This window comes from Cryptomeria japonica, chromosome 7, assembly GCF_030272615.1.
Source record: "Cryptomeria japonica chromosome 7, Sugi_1.0, whole genome shotgun sequence".
Classification (NCBI taxonomy): domain Eukaryota; kingdom Viridiplantae; phylum Streptophyta; class Pinopsida; order Cupressales; family Cupressaceae; genus Cryptomeria; species Cryptomeria japonica.
This window is the reverse complement of record NC_081411.1, coordinates 393747204-393770927: the sequence shown is the minus strand read 5'-3', so window position 1 is coordinate 393770927 and position 23724 is coordinate 393747204. Positions and strand designations below refer to the sequence as shown.

The following is a 23724-nucleotide window of genomic DNA, read 5'->3' as shown; positions in this document are numbered from 1 at the left end:
ATTTTTATTAAAAACTAATTGCATGTCTATAATACACTTTGTAACCATTAATACAATCAATGTGTACAAATTGTACTTGTTGTTCTATAATATATTAATATTCATTAAGTCCAATAACAATATCAAATCACTATATATAAAATCATGCCAAATATTACATCTAAGTCTTATTCTTACTTAAGAGAACATCATGGTCCCATACACCATTTACCAAAAGAGTTAAAAATATTGTAATTCTAGTTAAGTTATTCTAGTACGTACACAATATATTTTTTCAAATAAAACAAATAGCTTAATATGAGAATCATTAGATATCATTAAGCTATTAATGGTATTATTTTACCAATCCAATTAACACAAGTTATTATCTAACAACATGTAAGTGCTTCATATTTAAATTAATGAGTGAAAACATGTAAAGTAAAATAATTGGAAGTTTAATTATGAGGATGATCATGCCCCTCAAGCTACTTGAAGCGACAAATAAAAGTCCTAAATTTATAGCAATAAGTTTGAATCTAACCTACACAATCATATGTAAGTCTTTGAGTATATCACTTAAGGATATAATTACAAGGCGATAACTATCATCATAGTCTATATTGCAAAAAAAATTCATAAAAGTACATGTGTGAAAGGCAATGCTTCATTTTCACTAATACAACAAAGATATATTAAGCTTTCATTATATATAACTAAACATCTTTAGTTACTAATAAAAGAAATTCTTTTTAGAGATTGTTCATACTTCTAAAATGAAATGAATGCTTGACAATCTTTATATATTCACCATGCTTATCACAATTAGAGCAATTAAGGTAAACTTTTAGGTAAATCCAATTTTCATAGTGTAATTCGACAATACTACACTATTCTTTGTTAGAAGAGAACTACATGTCATAGCCTTATTACATTGTTATACACCACAACCAATGTATTGTTAACATGTACTTGACAAACAAGAAAAAAAGGAAAGAATACTAGCCACTGCAAGAAGATTACTATTCTAGAAGAGTTAAGTAAGGAGGAGGATGGGAGAGAGAGAGAAACAACAAGAACAATGGTAGAAGAAAGTCGAACAAGCTGGCCTCTCATAGTTATGGGAAAGGTAAAAGTTTAAAGCTTGTTGATTATGGCTCGAAAGATGAAGAAGAAGAATTAGAGATGGATTATGAGGAAAAAGAGGAAGAGAAGAATATGAATGATGGTGGGGAAGAATTGGATGAGAACCTAAAGAAGTCGATGAACAATAGCTGGGTTGAATAGGGGAACCCAACTAGGGTTGACAAAATGGAGGAGGATGCCAAGGTGACTATTGCAGGTGAAAGTTACATAGGATGTCAAAGGGCCGACAAAGAGTTGAAGCTTATGTGAGAGGAACTGTGTGTGTTGAAGGACAAAATCTTTGACTTGGAAAAGAAGATGGGCAACATCTCCAAGTTCATCCTTCGTGTTATGCATAGTCTGGTGACATCCCTTTGTTTAATGTAGGACAAGGTTCTAGGAGATGCGATGGATGGGGAGGACATCCACAAGGACCTCTTTAAGTTCTTGACTGGGGATTGAAATAATGTCTTGTTGCAAGCGGGCCATGGTGTCAAGAAGCCTAGTCATTATTAGTGTCATAGGGGTTCCTTTTTATGTTGTTTATGTCTTTTGGAGCTTGGCTCCTTTGTTAAACAATTTAGGTAGTTACAATGTGTTTACTATTAGTTGATGTTCTATTTTTGGACTTTGGTTTTATTCTCTGATTGGTGGTTTTTATCTAATTACAAATTGTTGCGGATATAGCTGTTTTTTTCTTTTTTGATCACATGGTTTTGCTGATGTTTTTGGATGCCTTTGAGTTGTGAATGTTATAAAAAACATGTACTTAATAATGTTTTAGCTTACCATGTGTTAACTACATGTCATAGCCTTATTACATTGCTATACACCACAACCATTTTATTTTCAACATTTACTTAATAAAGTTTTAGCCTACTATGTATTAACTACATGTCACAACCTTATTACATAGTTATACATCACAACCATTCTATTTTCAACATGTACTTAATAATGTTTTAGCTTACTATGTGTTACTTAATACCTTCAATGCTTAAAGAAGTTTCAACTTTAGGATTATAGATACTTTTAAATAAAATGGCATACATGCTAATATTCTTATAAATTCATCATGCTTGTATAGTTTAATAGATTAAGGTAAACTTCTAGTTAAATCTAATCTCACAAGACAATTAAGTACATGATACATTCATGCGTGTATGATATACTTTTCTTTGTGAAGAGAAAATAAAGTATCATATATTTATTTCTTTTATCCACATGAGTTATATAATTTTTAATTATTTAATTAATTCATTTATTTCTCCTCATGCATGTTAACTAAATAATTTATATTTATTTAGTTAATTTCATCAATTTCTTTTAGTTCACTATAATTAAATTTTTATTTTTATTTGTTTTATTAGTTAACTATTCCTCCAAAATTAAATAAAATCATTTTAATTTTATTTAATTTCATTTTCTAAATATACGTCTTCTAAAAATAAATAAAAACAATATTTTATTTATTTTCTATCATGCACATAATTAAATAATTTTTTTTTAAACTCTATTAATATTTCTCATGCACCTCAATTTTCTTCAATTCAACTTAAGTCACTCAATTATTCCTCCATACAATCAATTAACATATTCATGCAATCAATTAACTCCTATTTTTTAATTTTCAGGTCCTCTCATTCTAATCCAATAATTCTTCTAATCAATCTCAATAATGGATCACACATAGACCTTAATTAACTTTAATTTAAACTAACATGTACTATTAAAAAATAATATATTTGACTTAAAGATTATACTTCACTCAACTACTTGATACTAATATATTCAATTATAATTAAACATACTTAATATTAATTTAAACTTAACATTTTATACAACATAAAAAATAAATCTCCAAATACAACCTTAGAAAAATATATCTTCATCTTAAAAAAATATATATACAAAAATAAATTCACAATTATCTTAAAAAAATAATTTTATTAATTATTAATAAAATACTTATCTTTAATAACAAACTTCCTAGCACCTAAGAGATACTTAGTTTACACCTTTATTACAAAATTCCTATTGTAGAAACCTAAAAGATACCGAGTTTATACCTTTATTACAACACAAGAAATCAAATGAGTGCCAGTGCCACGTTCAAATTTTTATAAAACCGACAGAAATCCTAAATCCCACTTCCCATAAATCTCCAGCCGCCCATTACACTTAATGATGCAGTTGCTAGATTTTATAAACATTCCCTCCTTACGTATGCCTAGATCATAACTGTGTTGCAGGTGGGCCCAAGTGCAATATCGGGAAGAATATGCCTAACATACAAAAGTATCATGGAGGGAAATGCTGCCTGACCGACACTGTGTATTGTATTCCCACCAATGCTGCCTGACCGACACTGTGTATTGTATTCCCACCAAAAAGGCCACAACATGCTCTCTGTCATGTGGCTGCCAGATGTTCACACATACAAATCCATGTGGCATCTATTGGCAGACGGAAAATTTAATCATATAATTCTGTGCAGGACACAAAAGTATTTCCTCTGATTTCTCCCATACTGCTGCTGTTCCCTTTGCAAAATGGAACAACAGGAGAGGGGGAATGCCAAGGGAATGAGAACTGTGGAGTTCGAGGCACTACCTGATTATATGCGAGACAATGAATATATCACTGGACATTACAGGCTGGAATGGCCGCTCAAGCACACACTTCTGAGCATTTTCACCATCCACAATGAGACTCTCAATGTCTGGACGTGAGTTTTTGATACCCACAATCCAATTCACTTTATAACTTTTTTCTAAACAAATTATATCTTGTTCTTTCAACTTGTAAAGCTTCGATCGGGTAATAAGGTGTCTTTAATCTGAAAAGGAGAAATAAGTAATATATTTGGGAGATTTTGTAGATATGGATCACTCTCAAATATAATTTATGGATTCATATTTGGGAGATTTTGTAGATATGGGTTACTCTCAAATGAGCTTTATGGATTCATATTTGAGAGATTTTGTAGATATGGGCCAGTCTCAAATGTAATTTTTGGGTTTATATTTGAGGGATTTTGTAGATATAGTTCGGTCTCGAATGAAATTTATGGGTTCATTTGCACCGCGGAATTTCTTATTTGCCTTTAGATTTATGGGCTCCCCAATATTATGAGGAGCGGATTCCGAACTGGATCAAAGGTGGAATTCCTCCAGTGTCCTTACACCACAATCAGCTGGGTTTATTTTATGAGTATGAACAGAATGGAATCTGCTTATTCATCTTTGAAAAGTATGGACCACTCACTAACAGGTCCCTGAAATGTTTTATTTGTCCTAAAATGTGCATCGCCTTTCTAATAATACTCTTGGTTGTGTGAAGCAATTGCTATATCTTAATCTCACCATACATCTCGTACTTACCGTAAGGAGATTTGAACCTGTATCTTGTTGAAGTGCCTCGTTATCTTGATTGTTCGCCCAGCAATCCTTCCATACTTACCAGATAGAATGTTTGTGGAATCCATTTATAGAGGTTTTTTTTTTGGGGGGGGGGGGGAAATAGGGAACACTCAATCGCAGCACAGTTTCACTGAGTTAGGGGCTCCCTTTTTTAAATCAGGTTATTTAAACCTGGATCTTGCTGGATGGCCTCACTGGTTTCAACAGTAGAAACCCTTGGACAAGTCTATGGAATCTTTATTGAATCCATTTTTCTAGGTTTTTGTTCTGGGTGTAAAAGGGTACATGCATTCCCAGGACACATTCGCTAGATAGATTGTCTTATTGCAACCAGGATATTTGAAACTGGATCGTGCTGAATTGCCCCATTGCATTTACAGCGGAAGTTCTTGTGTAAGTCTGGAATATTCATAGAGTTCATTTATGCACGTTTTCTTTTGGGATGATTTGGGAGTGATGGGTCATTCAAGAATCCCTTTTTTAAAGAAAATTATCTTACTTGAGTTCATTGCTTTCTCTATGCTTGGACCGCAACCGCATCCATAAGATTTGTGAAGCTTGGACTGTACACTTAAGATCTGTTAAAATCTTAATACGAATTGGTTAATTATTATGCCACAATTTTATCAGAGGTTAAGTGTGGATGTTTTAACCCAAGCATGCTAGAGTCCTTAATTCCTATTACACCCCAACTTCTTGGATAACTTCATAGGATAGAATGCGTATGATATCTATTCATGCATTTTCCCCTTCCGATTGTAATGTCGTGGATACATAGATTCAAGAATTCTTTTTGAAAAAATTCTTGTGTGAGGTTACAGGGTCTCTTTAATGTCGTGGGGGAAAATATCTACCGCACTTTGAAGATTTGAAAATATTGGTTCAAGCACAAATGTCCTTCGTAATCACTTCAGCATAACGTTCATTCATATTATGATTTATGAGTTGCTCTATTTTGGTAACAGTAATTTGAGCCTTATTGTTGTGAGAGGGATTTGAAGTCGGGTTATAATCTTGTAAATGCCTCTAACGCCATTACACTTGAATCTCTTGGAGTATTGATGATATTGATTTCCAAACTTCTCTGTACTTTTGAGCTTTTAGGAGCTGTTGCATTGAGACAAGTTTTGTATTCAAAATTTCATATGCTATTTAGTTTCCATGTTTTATTTTCATATTTCGTCAAACAGTGTCTTTTTTGTGTGGGCAGTTTGGATGAAGTGCTTCGGAAGTTGCTAATGTCCATGTGTCTATTTTTGTGCAGGCACCTGCTGGGTTTCATATTTTTTCTCTGTCTCACAATATACACTGCCACCAAGCTGCCAAATGTTTCAGATCTACCGGTTCCCAGCAAAGCTAATCTCCATAGATTACAGAGTGATGTTTACTCGTCACTTCCATCTTTACCAAATATGGCAGAACTTCAGGCGGAGTTAAGGACAGCTTTGCCTAATTGGGTTGGCAATTGTCTCCCAGAAAATAGCACTTCGCATTCAAATGGAACTGTACATTGCATCTTTGTGAGTTATACTTTTACCAGGCCTTTGGAATGTAAATTTTGTTTCATCTTTGCAAACTTCGCCATCAGGGTTTTTTTTGGAATAATTGGACTTGGTTATTGTCCTCGTTTGTTTGGTGTTCTAATTTTCCTTTCTTCCTTAATGCTATTGTTGCTTTTGTTTCTGTCAGTTTCTTTTGTATGCTTGTTTTTCTGGCTTGTGTTTATCAATGCTAGGCAGAAACAGGAAAGGTAGGGCAAATTATTTTTCCCTTGAGGTTTTACAATGCTACAATCCTACGTTTCAGCCAAAACTCAGTGCTGGAACCTATAGGAATTTGACAATGATTTTATTGATTCACTACCCAATTTTTCCCTTTGTAAGCCTTTGGAGGTGGGGCAACGATTGGACCGCATCATATTAAAGAATTCTTTATTGTACTTACACCACAACCTCATCATGTCTGTTAGGGTTATAGGCCTCGGTTTTGGGATTTGAACGGGGGTCACACTCTTACGAGTTTGCCCTCAATTATCACAGAGCTCCGTGGACATTTATCACCCATTACTAGTCGTACCGTGGCAACCAATCTTCCAGATCCTCGTCTGTGAGAGTATGGTTTATCTACTGTAAGCATTGAATGTCTCCATTATTTTTCTAAATTAATTTGGCTAGATTTACAGAACGCAAACAATGCCTAACAATGTATTCATGGTGATTTACGTTCTTTTTGGAATACTTGGGATAATAATTTCCTCTCATGATGTCTCTATTCTTATCTGCTCAAATACATAACTCTCGGCATTTGTTACAGAAAGCTTGTTATTAAATGGAAAATCCTTTCCCAATAGAACCTTACTAATAGAAAAGAATTCCACTCATTTTTCCTTTATCCTATCATGCATGCTCTTACAATCTACCTTCCCAGGCATTTGGTAAATTAAAGCCGCATTCTTTATACAAATGCTAAGAACTGACTAAGCCAAAGATTCTTGTGTGATTTGAGTATTCCCCTTGCTGTGCAACTATCAATGGCAGGTTTGGGGAAAAGAGCTTGCAACATTGCATGTGCCATCGTCATGGTTGATAGTTGATTAAAAGGTGAGCCATGGCTAATTAAGGTCATTGTTGAGCGTAAATTAAATATTTTTCACTTTCTGAAAGCATAAGATACTTGAGTCTGGAGCACTGCAATACAATCCCCTTGTCATGTCCTTTACCAAGGTTGTGAGTCTCTTATAGCATTCTAACCATCTAATTTAATTATTACTAGTGTGCAAGGGATTTGTTTGTATTTAAAATAAATCTATGCCTATAAAGATGTCCAAGTCCCCAAGCTGGAGAAATTTGCCTTCCATGTCATCTTAGTGAATACTTTTGCTCCAATTTGGCATCATAGCAGAAAAAGTTGGAACTAGAGGAGGTGGCATGGATTTGGTGGGCCTGTCCTTTACCATTGGTTTTAGTCATCCTCTAACGTGTTGCATGGGACCAACTTCTGCTTATTGCGCTTATGTTTCTATCATAGTGGATAGAATTCACAGAAAGACTTACCTGTTGTCTTGTTTGGAGTTTTCTGTTTTTAATATATGATCATGTCTAAGGCATCTTCTTAGTCTTCTAGGTTGTTACATCCATGTAAAACTCCTTTGTATTTAAGAAGAGGATAGTCTTCCATCTTCCATGCCCTATCATGTAATCTAAACTTCTCAAGCATGCATTGGTTACATTTAGATTAACCTCCGTCTTTTTATCTTATTATTCAATTGCTATACTCTCTTTAGCCATTTGAAAGCATGTACCAGTTACATTTATAGTTAACACCCCTTCTCATCTTTTTATTCAATTGCTATACATTCTTTAAGCATTTGAATTGGTCTTCACTAGCTATAGAACTTTGCTTGGAAGTTTGTCAACATGTGGTAAAACCAAAATTTAAGAAGATAGGAATATTAAGAATACTATTTAGCATTCCCCAGAAACAAGTTGGGGCATGGCATTGGTATATCTCATAGTTTGACTGGCCTGATGAACTTTGTTTCAAGTATAAGAGCCATAAAAGATAAAGATCGGTGTAGAGAGTCAACCTCATGAATTATATTAAATTGCGGGTAGTGGTTCATAACAAGAATTGCTCCTGCCTTTTTTAGGTTTTGATGAAATTCTCTTCTCTGGGATTGTAATTTGTTTTTATCAACGCTGAACTTTTCACTTGGACAATGGTTCAAGTCTTCTTCTATTGTTACATTGACCACCTCAAAAATTTGTAAGATAATCCTACCAACTACCATAGAGGGATGTATTTAAGCTGAAAAAGTCACAAGCACCTTCTTATACGCATAGGAACCTCTTGCACAATCTTGCACTTCCCATGTCTCACCCAATAACTAAATTTGATCACCTTGTTGAGTAGTAGGATGTAAATTAGTCCTTAATGTGTTCTTCATAGATCTAATTTGTTCGGAGATCAATGTTGAAGTCTAATGGGGGCTTTACCAATCTATGTTTGCTATTCTCAGTCAGACAGTATTGTCTCTAGCCTTATGAAAGACTGGTTTATTTTTTATCTGTAGTTTGATAAATGCGATTGGGAACATAACATTAAAATTTCTGGATTCCAAATGGACCAAAGCATGGCTGAATTCTTTTTAGTAGAGTTCAATGTTACTTCGAATGTAATTACAATTGCAATACGAACTGACAAGCAACTGATTTTTGTTAATGCAAAAATACTTATCTGATGTGTAATGTCTTCTTTCTAATCTCTAGCACTGAGTGCCTAACAATTCTAGGAACTATCTTAAAAAGTTAGTACATTCAGAAGGGGCATTTAAAAAGTTAGTACATTCAAAGGAGGCTTTTTCAAGTGCATGCATATTGTTTTTGCAGTATGTCAAATTATGATGTTTTATCAATATTCAACTCGATAGTTTTTGAGTTAAATTCATTGACCCATATTATAGTACGTCAAATTATGATGTTTTATCAATATTCAACTCGATAGTTTTTGAGTTAAATTCATTGACCCATATTATAGGTGTAGTGGTTTACATGAACCCATGCATGAGTCTAGGGAGCAAGCTAAGTGGGCTTGATATTGGGGAAACTCCATGGTTAAGTGCACTTGAGTTGGAGTAGTACTGGAATGGGTGACATCCTCTGAAGTACCAATGCTCCACCCCTGTGAGCATCTAGATGCAGTGACTGCAAAGTGAACCATTCATGCCCATGGGAGAGGGTTCATGTGAACCACTACTCATGAAATATGGGCCAATGAGTTTGACTCAAAGACGCAGTTGGGTCCTCATAAAACATCATGAAGGGACCATTTTGTATATGTGTAGGTTTTTATATATTGTATTGCTCAACAACTCAACCCCATCTCCATTCACATGTTTTGGGAGTTTGGTTTTACTCCAATTTCATGGCAGTCCAACCAAATTAAAATAACTATCATAGAAAAATTTAAGATTGTTGTTTATCTTTCTCTGGTTTGACATGATATTTAAGACCATTTAACTAACTATCGTGTTGTGACTTTTGGTGGCCAAACGTTTGTTTCACTTCCATCTTGAGTGCTTTTTATTTAGTCTGATGACATTTCAAATATTATTGAACGTAAGTGTAGAATAGCTATGGCTATTGATCCATATTTATGTTCTTGTCTATGTATTTTCTTTTTGTAAATAAGGTCCTCCAAGAGGGCATGGTGACTCATTTTCTCATGATTGAGGAGAAAGTAGGATATTTTAAATGTTAGAAGAGCTTGTATAATTCCTAGGGTCCTTTGCATGCAAAGTTTTAAAATTATTTGATGTACAATTACACACGAGTTGTATCAATATAAACTCATTGCTTTGTGCCTTACAGAAATGGGTTGCCAGACTGCACACATAGTTCAAGCCACAATCAATTTGTTCATGCACTCCCCATAATTGAACTTCCTCTCTTTCAAATTTTCTACAATACCTTAATAGCTTGATTACTAAGTTCCAGGATTGGGTTTGGGTTCACCTGTTCGGTCAATTTCTTTTTTGGGGCTGGGTTCATTTTGGGTTTGTCCATATATATATATATACTCGCACATTTTTCACCTTCATTTAATCTAAATTCTCAATGCATTCTAGAAGTTTATATTTAAATTATGAAAGCCCTTTCCATAATAAATAAATAAAAACATATCCATATTTTAAAACTCTTATAGAATCTTTATTCAATTAACATTTAAAGAGTTCATTGTTTGTTTAAAAATAGACATTTCAAATGAGTTTGCTTGAGGTTTTTAAACTTTTAACATTATGGGAGTGTTCTGCCATGCTTGCCATTGATAAATCACGCCCTGTTCATTTACCACTGATACCAAAAAAATGCGACTGATTTCAGAATTTGTTACTGATACCTGACCCAATTCATGTAATCTTTCAATACCATGAAAAATATTAAGGCTGTCTCCATATTTTGGAGGTTCTGCTGCTTTCACCCTGCAGGTGCTTTTCCGGATCATTTAATCCATTCTTCTTGCATTCCATTCAAACCCTTTCCTCAAAAACCAATGCAAAACTCAGATGATGGGGTATAAGGAACAAACAAATTTGTGAAAACGGGATTAAAAAAATAGTTCAAAAAACAGAAAATAATTTAAAAAATGGACAAAATTATTGTCGGTTCTTGAAAAAATGTTCCCAGCAGGTTCTTGAGAGAGTGCCAAAAATCTTCATGGGTTCTCCTAGGTTCATCCAGGATGAACCCATAGGCCAAATACCGAGCCCTGGCCACACCCCTGCCCACAGTGGACTAGTATTCAGGCCTGAAACGGATTGTATCCAAAAGCCAAGTTAACAGGGATGAACTGGTAACATAGCTTGAATATTTTGAAGTGCTACATGAGCTTTTAAGATGTTTCAAGATGGATGTAATTACAGGGAAATTGAATTTCTTGTGTACATTAGTACTGCAACAAAAATCCATAGCAAAGATACCACTCGTTTCAGTTGAAGAATCCCTTCATATTTGACAAACTTAAAGCAATTAAAATGGACAGAAGAGTCTGAAATGCATTGAATTCTTTTTTTTTGATCGGTAAATGGTACTTTATAGTGATATTTCAAAAAACAGTCTATTACAAACGTCATACAGCAAAACGGAGACCACCAACACTTGCTACAAAGAAGCAAGACACATACAGTCTGATAATTACATACAAAAACTGTTTCGAAACAAAACCAACAAAACAGAAACTACTGTTTCGAAACAAAACCAACAAAACAGAAACTACTGTGGCGCGCATAAACCACCACAATCTCCTTACCTTTCTCGCACCCTTCCATGGCACGCTCACGCTGATCCTGATCCTCCTTGTCGACATGGTCATCATGGGCTTCCGGGGGAAGCCAATCCATAGCGACCTACCACCCGTGATGTTCTTGGAGCCTCGAGGCCTTCTGTGTTTTTTCTTCGGAGAGGAACCTGAGCTTGAGTCCCTGCCCAGTCTCCTTCCAAGAGAGGGGCTCCATTTTTCCAGCTCCAGTCAGATTTCAGCATTTTCCCACGCCCTGATGGAGTCCTGCACTCCTTGCATACCAATTTGGGCCGAAGCCTTGCAAACTTTTTTACTACAGTTCGCACTCCATAAAAGAAACGGACGTAAAGGGGGTTGAAATTCGCACGAATGCAGCCAAACACCATTCGGGCAAACAAAGCCTTCCCCATCCCTCGCCATCCGGATGAAGCCCGCCAAGTCGCCTCTCCATTCTGTTAATGGAAAGCCCTCCACTTGAGAGTGAAAAGCCCAGCCCACTGAAAAATGAACTTTATTATATCTCTGAAAAATGAATACAACTGATGATAGTCTCATTACTATCAGTCACAATAATATAAGTTTGATTCTCTACAAATCAATCATAACGATGAAGCCAGATGATACATCTCACATACAATCTGTAAACCTTCATAAGACTGGCAGAAAAACACATAATATATTTAATCTGACAGACGCAATCACAATCTTCTTGACGAATGAGAGAAGCCGATCATAAATCTATTATGAACTCAGAATGCAGAAAAACACATAATATATTTAGTCTGTATCACAATCTTCTTGACGAATGAGAGAAGCTGATCATAAATCTATAAAATTGCTGAAGAAGAGCAAGCACGAAAAGAAAGAACGATGAATATAAAGTATCGGGAATGCCAGTAAGGAGACACACGAAGGAGGGGGGAAAGGCATGGACAGTTACATCTGCACCGACAGCCACCTATACACTGACAGCCACAAATATACTGGCAGCCACATCATCTTCACCGACAGTCACAGCAACATGAAGGGTCACCGTTAGTCATCAAAGAGATCAAGACAAGAAACCGGAAGCTATTGAACCGATACAAGAAGAGATAAATAAGGAACATTGCAATGAAAATCTCTCTCGCAGCTATAATACTTCAACGCTCCCTCTTAGCGAGAGAGATTATTCTTATGTCTTCAAATTACAAGAACACATAGCTTCAATCAAAAGAATGTCAACAAAATCTCATCACAGATTTTCTCAAATATAAAATTGTTATCTCAGCATAACAATATTCACCATAGCTACTCCTAGAGGGTGAATTAAAACAGAAATAAAAAATCATAAAGTCATACACATGACTTCCACCATAGCTACTCTAAGAGGGTGGATCAAGGGATTGAACTTCTCTCTCACAGAGAAGAACTCACTAATCAAGGGATTTCACCTCGAACTTCTCTCTCACAGAGAAGAACTCATTAACAAGGGATTGCACCTCGAACTTCTTCCTCACGGAGAAAAACTCATTAGCAAAGGATTGCACCTCGAACTTCTCCCTCACAGAGAAGAACTCATTATTTCACCTCAAATTTCTCCATCACAGAGAAAAATGCTTTAACCAAATCTTCATGACAAGGTAGCTCCCTCTGAAGCTGAAATGTCGTGCTTCCTTTGAAGCTGAAACTAATCTTCTGACCTCCTTGTCCAAGGTTACTTCTGACGATATGTCAGACTCCCTCTGAATGTTGATTCTTCCTCTGGGAAGAAATGCAAGCAATCTTCCTTCCTTGAATGCAATCTTTGATTCGTCCTTTTATAATTTTGCTCAGCAATGGAATTTCCATTCAATTGGATTGATCACACCAAAGCACCTAGTGATGATTTGATGGTTGTGTGGCCTTTGGCCCTCCTCATCACTCATCATCTATCCACTATATCTGCCTCGTGCATAGTTTAAGCATCATCTGAAGAACTGTCTTTAATACCATCCACAACAAAGTGATGGACCAACCACATAAATGCGACATAAATCTTTAATACCATCCACAACAAAGTGATGGACCTACCACATAAATGCGACAGAAATCCACCTGTAGCAGGGTGTGCCAGAATGCTAAGCTGCAGTGCCCATCCTAGGAAAAAAGCACATGATCTACCTTCAAGCAGTTAGGCTCTATAGGAGGAACCCGCTCTGATACCATGTTAATGTTTTTAGCAACACATAAATAATCTGTAACAAAATACACAAATTATCCTACGAAAACCCTCCACTTAGGGTGAAAAACCCAACCCACTCAAAAATGAACTTTATTTATATCTCTGAAAAATGAATATAACTGATGATAGTCTCAAATTACTATCAATCACAATAATATAAGTTTGATTCTCTACAAATCACTCATAACGATGAAGCCAGATGATACATCTCACATACAATCTGTAAACCTTCACAAGACTGTTAACTCAGAACGCAGGAAAACACATAATATATTTAATCTGACAGACACAATCACAATCTTCTTGACGAATGAGAGAAGCCGATCATAAATCTATAAAATTGTCGAAGAAGAGCAAGCACGAAATGAAAGGACGACGAATATGAAGTATCAGGAATGCCAGTAAGGAGACACATGAAGGAAGAGGGAAAGGCACATACAGTTACATCAGCATCGACAACCACCTATACACCGACAGCCACCTATATACTGGCAGCCACATCATCTTCACTGACAGTCACAGCAACATGAAGGGTTATCATCAGTCACCAAAGCGATCAAGACAAGAAACCAGAAGCTATTGAACTGATACAAGAAGAGATAAATAAGGAACATTGCAATGAAAATCTCTTTCGCAGCTACAATACTTCAACACATTCTTCCTTCACACTATTCGAGACCAAACAGTGAACACGATCCACCCCTAGCAACTCAAATGCCCACGCAGTAAACATGGATGCTATATCCACGTTAGTGCGACATCACCAAGCACAATCTTCACTCTGTTGAGAAAATCCCGGTCTTCAAACCTGAAGACGTTTGAGAGATGCTCATTAGAGATAGCACACAAAAAGGTCACCATAGGGCATGTCGCCTTAAGAGAAGTTCTGTTCCATCACTAAACCAAAACACTAATCCTCCACTACCAACACTCCTGCACTATCTTGCCAAAGACTCACTTCTCTACGCTCAAAAACCAAGATCAATATTTGCTTCCTTAACATGATAACTCCCTTCATAAATGCATATCATCCTTCGATATCCTTGAGACATTCCTCGACTGCACACCGATAATGCGAGTACCCTTTTCGCGTGTACATCACATCTGGCCATCTCTCAAGCACTCCGCCCTGCCCGATAAAAAGAACTGCAATGCGGAGGAATGTCGATCACCACGGACTGTCAACCCGTACTGCCGCCAAGATGCACTCAAACCTCAACATTAAATGCTCGTCACCTCAATTGTAATGGGTAGTATCTATCAAAATTTAGCCCCAAGATATCGCATCTACTTGGACACTGATATCCTCATCACCCCAACCTCCAAACTCAAAGCCTCGTTTGCACATCTATTTGCCTCTTCATTGCCACCTCAAAGAGTGTGGGATATCTTGAAGTCGTCAAAAGATTTCAAGCTAGATGTGATCATGTCAATATCACAACTTATTTTCCAGCTAAGTGAGCTACCACAGATAATTGCATTGACAATCACAAGGGAATCCCCCTCTAGATGAAGCTTAGTCACCCCTTATTCTATGAGCTAGAAGTACAACAAGAACAGCCGCTTTGGCCTCAGCTTCGTTATTGGGACCATTTGGCAACCTTTGACATCCTTCACCAATTTTGACCCCTAGAGAGTTCTTCGCAACACATCTAGCACTCGACGGTCCCGGGTTACCCTTGGACGCACCATCGAAATTGATCTTTGTCCATCCATCTTTCGGGGGTGTCCACTCAACCACTCTCTCCCCAACATCTACCGGATTAACCCGATCCGACCCATTAACAGGCGAAAATTTTAGAAGAGGCCACTGAGCTTGCATTCTACTATCCCAAGCTGTGTAGGGATGCTTATGAAAGTTCGTGCTTGCTGCAGTCGAGTTTACTAATTCTAAAATCGCCAACTCTATTGTGTACCACAGCTAGTCACTCCCTTCCACCTTCCCTTGGAAAATACGGTGATTGCGCTCCTTCCAGACTTCCCACAGGACAATGGAAGGGACAATACCCCAAAGACATGAAAAAACAAATCTATTTTTGCCTCTTGTCCAGCATTGAAGCCAGGATTTCACATCTTTTTGTAAAGGAGCTAACCATTCCAATCTACACAACACTTTCTCCCAACAACCCCAAACACCTTCACAATGAAGTAGAAGATGATCAATGGTCTCTTCCTCCCTATAGCACATAACACATCTATGCGGGCCTGAGAAGCCAAGTTTATTCAATCTATCCCCTGTCAATATCCCACCCCTCATTGCCAACCAAGAAAAGGAGCCAACTTTTGGTAAGCATTTGCCGTTCCAACATACTTGCGTCAGCCATTCTTCCCTCAACAAGTCAAATTCAAGCAATTGACAGCCAACCTTAATCAACTACTAACCGCTTTTAGCCCCACACCAAATAATTGTGTCTTCCATTCCTGAAAAGGAAATAGGTCTATCCTTCAACAAGGCCTTCAACATATCCCCTTGAATTGTTGGCAAATGTAGTTCCCCAACATCTCTCCAGCACCAACGCTCAATTCCTTGAACAGAGTCTTTCACTATATAATCTGAGACTCTTACCCTCCAAGTAGCTACTGCGACTCTTTTAATCTCCCTCCGCTCTTCAACATCACCCAAAGCTTGATGACCGTCCTAGGAATCCTCCCAGAAAAGAGCTTTATGACCATCTCCAATCTTCCAAGAAATATGCTCCACTATGAGCTTCCTGCATTCTAATAGGAATTGCCAGATTACCGATCCATTACAGGGGTTTCTAGTTGTCAAAATCCTCGCCGGGTCATTATTGTCAAGGTATTTATGAGATAAAACTCTAGCCCACTTCTGATCAGGATTTGCAAACATTTGCCAGACCAATTTAGCCCCCATTGCCAAATTCATTTTATTCCAACTCCCAATTCCAGCACCTCCAACTCGATTTGGCTTACACACTTTGTCCCAGGCAAGAAGAGGAATTTTATCCTTATCCTCCAAACAATTCCACAGGAATTTCCTCATGAGACTCTCTATACTTTTGATAACTTTCCCTGGAATCTTGAAACACTGCATAGCAAATAAGGGAGTGGCTGAAATCACAGCTTTTAACATAGTGATTCTCCCTGCTGACGAAAGCCATTTCCCTTTCCAACTCTCCAGTTTACTTACACAGTTTGAAACACGATTGCCCCACAAGGCCGCCTTGTTAGCCCCCCCAAACAAGGGAATCCCAAGAAATTTACTTGGCAGACACCCCACATTAATACCAAGGGTATGAGCAATCTCCCGCCTTAATCTAGCATTAGTATTAAAGCAATATAGCTCATATTTATGCCAATTTACTGCCTAACCTAAGACCTTGTAGTATCGATCCAGAATGCCTTTCATAATTCTCGCTTCCCTAAGAGAAGCCTCCCCAAACAACAAAGTATCATGCGCAAATTGAGTATGGGATACCGTCTCCATACCATTAGCGATGCAAATACCTCTCCAACGGCCCTCCATCTGACTTTGATTGATCATTCTTCCCAAGGCTTTTGCCATGATTATGAACAGGAAAGGAGAAAGTGGATCTCCTTGATGAATACCCCTAGAAGTCGAAAAGAAACCTTGAGGCGAACCATTGACAAGGATCGAACACCTTGGGGATGAGATGCAGCTATAAACCCAGTCGATCTAGTGGTGGTGAAAGCCAAACTGTTTCTAAACCTGCACCACAAACTCTCTATTGACAAGATCATATGCTTTCTTGATATCAATCTTTACCAGCATCCTCTCCACCTTTGCAGTTCTGACCGAATGAATTGCCTCGTGGGCAATGATAATTCCATCCACAATAGAACGATTAGGGGTAAAGCTAGTTTGTTCCTCAAAGATAATTTTTGGGAGTAATTTCTTCAGCCTGTTGGCCATAACTTTTGCTATAATCTTATATGTAGTGTTACATAAAGAGATTGGTTGAATATCATCAAAGGATCTCACTTCAGCTTTCTTGGGGATCAAGGCAATAAAGGTAAGGTATTATTCAGAATTTCAGATCCTTTGACATATACCTTTTCTCTTTGGATTTCTCGACCATAGCCAAAATATCATCTTTGACAACTTCCCAAAATTTTTGAAAAAAGAAGGCCGAGAACCCATCCAGACTAGGAGATTTATTTGCACCAAGCGAAAAGACAGCCTTTTTCAGTTCCTCCATCGGGAAACGTTGCAGCAAGAGCTTGTTATCATCCTCCGAAATTAGCTTAGGAATATCTGCCACCCCCCTGTCTTGCGACCCACGATCAAAGTCGGAAGGCACAATCAGCAGTGTCTTAAAAAATTCAACTGCCTCTTGATTGATCTGCTCAGGATACTCCAAAATTCTGCCTTGGCTATTCAAGATCCTATTAATTCTTCTGAAACTCCGCTTCTCTTTCACTGACTTATGAAAAAAAGTGGTATTTCTGTCACCTTCTTTGAGCCACTTCTTCCTCGATTTTTGTCTCCAATAAATTTCCTCCCTGGCTAAGATCTCCGAAAGTTTCATTTGAAGTTCACGCTCTTGATGGAATTCTCGTGCTGTCAATCCACCCCCATAATTTTAAGGTTCAAACTCTCCAAAGCTATCTCTACCTTTGCTTTGTCAGCAAAGATATTGCCAAAACTAGACCTATTCCATTCTTTCAATCTCTCCTTGACATGTCTCAGTTTACAAACTATCGTATGAGCCTTCGAAACATTAAGTCTAACCGGATCATTCCACCATCTGACAATTTGCTCATGCAAGTTTGACTTCCGAAGCCACATCTTTTCGAATTTGAAAGGGTATCTCTGAGGAACAAAATCTTTTTGAAAGTTAATAGAGATAAGGAAAATGGTCCGAACCTGAAATAGGCCATACCCGCGCTTCCCAAGTAACTGCAACTGAGCACCAGTTCTCTGAAAGAAGGAAACGATCCAATTTTTGAATGATTCTGTTCACTCCCTCTTGCCTATTAGACCAAGTAAAATTACCTTTGCAAAAAACAATATCCATCAGATTGTTGCTAGAAATGAAATTATTGAAGAGTCTCTGGGCAATATCAAACCTCTAGTGCCCCCTTCCTTCTCTGACGGAGTCCTGCACATACTGAGCTATAAAACTCAAAATGTTTACCCAAACCTCTTCTTTCTCCTTCTGGTTGTAGGGCCCATATATGTTAATCAATATGAAAAGAGTTCCATGTATCAGTGAAGTCATCCTGGTAGCAATCCACCACTTATTGTCCTCTAACAATTCTCCCTTCATCACCCTCGGATTCCACAACGTACACAGCCCACCAGAAGCTCCATTCGCCGCTCTGATCTTGCCCTCCCACTCTTTCCATTGCACCTTAAACTTCCCCAAATCTGAGTCCTTGATCTTAGTTTCTTGTAACAAGAAGATATCAGGTTTCATCTGCCAAACTCCACGTTTGACCAGACGAAGTTTGTCAGGGGTGTTGCATCCCCTGACGTTCCAAGAGCAGATCTTCATTGTTTCCCAGGAAGGGTGTTTCCCTTCCCAGTACTCAATTTGCACTGACCTTTGGCAGTACCTACTCGGATAAGAAGCTCCCTGTTAGACTTCTTGCCCCTCTTTTTCTTTTCTCCATTTTGCGGCTTCACAATTTGGGACACCGATTGGGAGATGGTTTTGAGTTCCGATATGTCTACTAAATCCTCCTCTCCAAACAGGTCCTCCTCCCCAGTATCAGAATCTCCTTGGTGCACAAAGACAGAGCAGATAGGGGATTTCCTTTCATTATCTTTCACTTCAGCATTTTGCCTTGTGCAATGCGTAATCCTCTTTGCGCTGGTCTGACCTAAATAATCACACCATTGCCTCTTGGCTGGGGTTCTTCTTTCATACACCAACTAAGAAGACTCTATAATCCTTTTGTCCTCGGGGTCTTTCAAACTCTCACCACCTTCCTTCAAAATTGAGTCTAAACCTGACACATTAAGATCCAGGGCCATATTATTTTTCTCTTCAAGACAGCTCAGCCCCCCACCCCTTGGAGAAACTGTAGTATCGCACACATTCATATCATTATTTGGGAGCTCCTTTTGAGGTTGAGAATCATCAATCTTTCTGAAATCCTTCCTTGGGGATAAATCAGTTCCCCGGGGGCGTTGAACAAGTTTTCTTGTTGCTCATGCTCTCTTCTCTTACCTTAGTACAAGGTATAGCCCTCTCCATTGAGACCCCATATATATCATTCTTCTTGCAATGATTACCAGCTACATTCTCTTGAGAGAAACCTACTTCCGCATCTCCAACCTTTTGCTTACCTTTCCCTTGTTTAGAGCAGGTCTCCTCCAAATGGCCTATGCCCTTACATATTCTACAATTCTCTCTAGCTTTATCCACTTCTATCTTCTGGACCCAAATACCTTCACTTGAGACAAGCTCAATCTCTGAAGGAAGGGGGGGGGGGATTGGCCTCCACATAATGCATATTCTCGTGTATATGCAGGAGTCCAAATCATTCCTCACTTCCTCAGATTTGATGTACCGACCCAGTCTATTGCCTATCACTTGCAAAGTGTCTTCCTCCCAATATTCCCTAGGGAGGTTATACAATTTGATCCAGAAAGGAACCTCTTCAATCTTCGCTGACACTGGATCAAAGTTAGGCTCCTAGTCCCGAATATAAGCTCCTCTGCCACCCATCAAATAGGGCCCTCCATTTAAAATTCCCTCTTTTACCATTGAGTCCTTGCAAATGATCAGGAAGAAAGCATTTGGCAGCGATTTCACAATACACCCTTGACCCCACACCTCCTCACACCATCTGATAACTTTAGGGAGAGCTGGCCAGTCGTCTACCCATTTAACAAAGAAGCCCCTTTCTCTGAGAGTTTTCACCACCAACTTCCACTCCCCGTCCTCTATATTCAGCGACACTCTCCTCCGGCCAATCTTCATATCCTCCCGGTTTTGGTCCACTGGTCTCCTTGTCTAATCTGGGCTGGACATTTGCAACTTTGGATTGATTCAGACCTCTTTGGGCGAAAACCGCTCGCATATGAAACTCGAGGAGCGGACCACATTTCCGGGCGCCTCCATCGATCCTCTCTGAAAACTGGTCACAGTGGCCGATCCTCCCAAACCCTCTGTAGTGGTTGCCATGGAAGATAGCGACCCCGCCAACAGCCTCGCCCCCTCGACTGAGAAATTAGCCATTGCTTGCCTCGGCTCTCCATACTGCTAGATTGGTGCTAATACTGCACAAACATCTCTTCACTTTGACTAGAGCATTGCATATTCAAGTCTCAATCTCCTGCAAAGATTGTGAATTAGATTGTAGCTACAACCCATGTTTTTCAAATGCATTGTATTCTTAAAAAAGAGGATTGATTTGCAAATTGAAATAGTGTGTAAGAAGACAAGCGGAGAAGACAAGCGGAGAGTTCTCCTCTCATTTTTCTAATTCTGTGTGTTGTTTTTGCAACTAGTGTTCTAGTCTAAGGTCCATGTGTCTCTTTTCTGTCAGCTGCTCCTCCAAATATTCTTCTAGGTGCTAGTTTCTGCTAGAACATTGCTTCTCTGTCGCTGTAGTTCCTTCATGCAAGTGACAAGTGAATTCACCCAACCCTTCATACGTGATGCTGCTCCTTTTTATAAAAAGTTTTCAGCTTACTATTGCATTCTTCCTTGCAAATTCATCCAAGGGCAATTAGCACGCGTTGTGGATGCAATATAATATCAGTGTACTACAAGAACTTGCCAAAGTCCTGTTGATCCTGAAAACTGCCTTTGAAAGAGCTTTATTTGATCATAATAAATGATAAAATCTGATTCTAGTGGCTTAACTTTAGGCATTTTTACCCACCATGCAAACTTCTTCCTAAGCATAACTCATGAATTGGAGCACGTGATCTTAAAAATTGGACTTACAGGAACAATTTGAGAGAAATTTTCCAGGGTGGATAGGAATTCATGTTTTGAAAATTAAGCATATGGTTATTGAACTTACCCTTCAGAAATTTCTCCAAAATAAGTAGACATGTAAAGGGTTACTTGTTCCAGTTGCTTTCTTGTGCCCTTTCATCAACTTAAAGAACTTAATGCTCATTCTAATTCTAATTGTCTTTGAGGTTTATTAATGAAAGGCTGCATGACTAATTGGTATTGCCAAGATTAAGATTGTGAATGAGCATGTTGGCGATTGCCCATTTACAGGAGTGTTGTCTTAGACTCTTACTAGATACCAAAGAACACCAATTATTGTCTGTATTCTTATTGTTCTATGGTCTCGGTTGCATTTCATCGTTGGGCTATAGTTTAGTTGGAATTTGGAAATGCTTTTTGCACAGTGCTTTTCAAGCCTTGTTTGTAATCAATATTTCTTCATGTTATGATTATCATAGTGGAATTTCACTTTATTCTGGTCTTTTTAGGGAATAAGGTAAATTCATTGTTCCTTTCAAAGATTAAGAGTAAAGCAGTTTTAGCATCTCGTATTCTAATTCTATTTTCATTGATACAGCAAACGATAAAAGATGATGTGGCAAACATGGTTTATCCACATTCACAGAGACCAATCACTCGGTGGCCTTTCTTTGTGTTCCTTGGAGGTGCAACATTTTGTCTTTTAGCAAGCACCAGCTTTCACTGGCTTTGCTGCCATTCAGAGAGATTATACATGATCTTTCTCCGACTGGATTATTCAGGGATAGCTGCCTTGATAGCTGCTTCTTTTTATCCGCCAGTTTATTACTCATTCATGTGCACTCCTTACTTGAGGAATATGTATTTAACGGCAATAACTTTACTTGGAATTGCAACTATCATAGTTTCCTTATTCCCTGCTTTTCAGAATCCTAAATACCGGTCGTGTAGAGCAATATTGTTTTCGGGAATGGCTATCTGGGGTATCGCCCCAGTTGTGCATAAGGTTATACTCCATAAGGATCAACCTGAGGCTCTTCACACAACAGCTTATGAGATTGGCATGGGTTGTTTCTATGTATTGGGTGTATTGGTTTATGCAACGAGAATTCCAGAGAGATGGAAGCCTGGTAAATTTGACATTGCTGGTCACAGCCATCAGCTGTTTCACATTCTTGTGATTGCAGGAGCCTATACACACTACCAAGCAGGTCTTTTGTACCTTAAATGGCGGGATTTGAAAGGATGTTAAGTCTGAGTTTCATTGTTTGCAAATGCTCGCATATATGTGCTATTCCGGCTCCTTTTTCATAATTTGCAGAAAGGGTGTTGTATTATTGTTTAACCAGATTTGTAAGTCCAATTATTTTAGTTTAGTCTAGTTACTAACTAGTGAAATGATGAGTGTAGTGGATATAATCATGAACAAGCTCTGATGTTGTATTTTGGCGTAAAGCCAAGTTATCGAGTTATTTATTTGAGTTTGAAGAAATCATGAACAAGCTCTGATGTTGTATTTTGGTCCAAAGATGTAAGCGATCTGACTTAAAAAATGTAAAGTTATTTATTTCTAATTATGTTCCATGATGTTCCATGAATAAAGATTGTAATTTCTATAGTCCATAATGTTAGATCTGATTTTGAATGGAAAGCTAAGTTATTTATTTATTTGTGTTTGAAGAGCTTCTGGAATGTTTCTAATTATTTTCCATGAATAAAGATTGAATTAAAAATAATATTCAAAATAATATTCATTTTGAGTCATGTAATTTCTATAGTCCATAATGTTAGTTTTTTTTACTTCTGGTTTAATTGATTCTGATCATATTACAACGTCCATCTTCACTTTTTTTCACTTCTAGTTTAAACTCAATTCAGATCATATTACATCATCCATAATCGGGATGGAAGAACAGAAATATTTATTAATATTAAAAATAAATGATATAAAAGAAATAAATTGGAAGGTAAATATGAATAAAATATAATATGAATTAAAATTCATATATATATATATATATGAGAATTTTTACCACTAGGGCAACTGAAATTTTATTTTGATGGTATTTTTGGGGTAACTTTAGAAAGGCTGGAATTAAAATTCATATCCATTACCAAAAAAATTAAAGAAATAGCAAGATCCCGCACGCAAAAAAACGCACTAACATATTAGGGAACACTCTCTCCATCCGGGCAGTGGCTGGCTACTCTGGCTCCAAAACGCACTAACATATTAGGGAACACTCTGTCCATCCGGGCAGTGGCTGGCTACTCTGACTCCAAAACGCACTTACATACTACGGAACACGTTCCGCATTTT

General features: G+C 37.7%; 1 protein-coding gene across 1 annotated transcript; it reads left to right on the top strand.

The window, feature by feature from the left end:
- The first annotated feature begins 3320 nt into the window (after positions 1-3320).
- LOC131041822 (heptahelical transmembrane protein ADIPOR3) lies at positions 3321-23022 on the top strand. The gene is made up of 3 exons (XM_057975045.2): positions 3321-3832; positions 5791-6046; positions 22003-23022. Exons 1-3 carry the CDS (start codon positions 3657-3659, stop codon positions 22654-22656), a joined length of 1086 nt encoding a protein of 361 aa, XP_057831028.2. The 5' UTR covers positions 3321-3656; the 3' UTR covers positions 22657-23022.
- Positions 23023-23724: the final 702 nt, after the last annotated feature.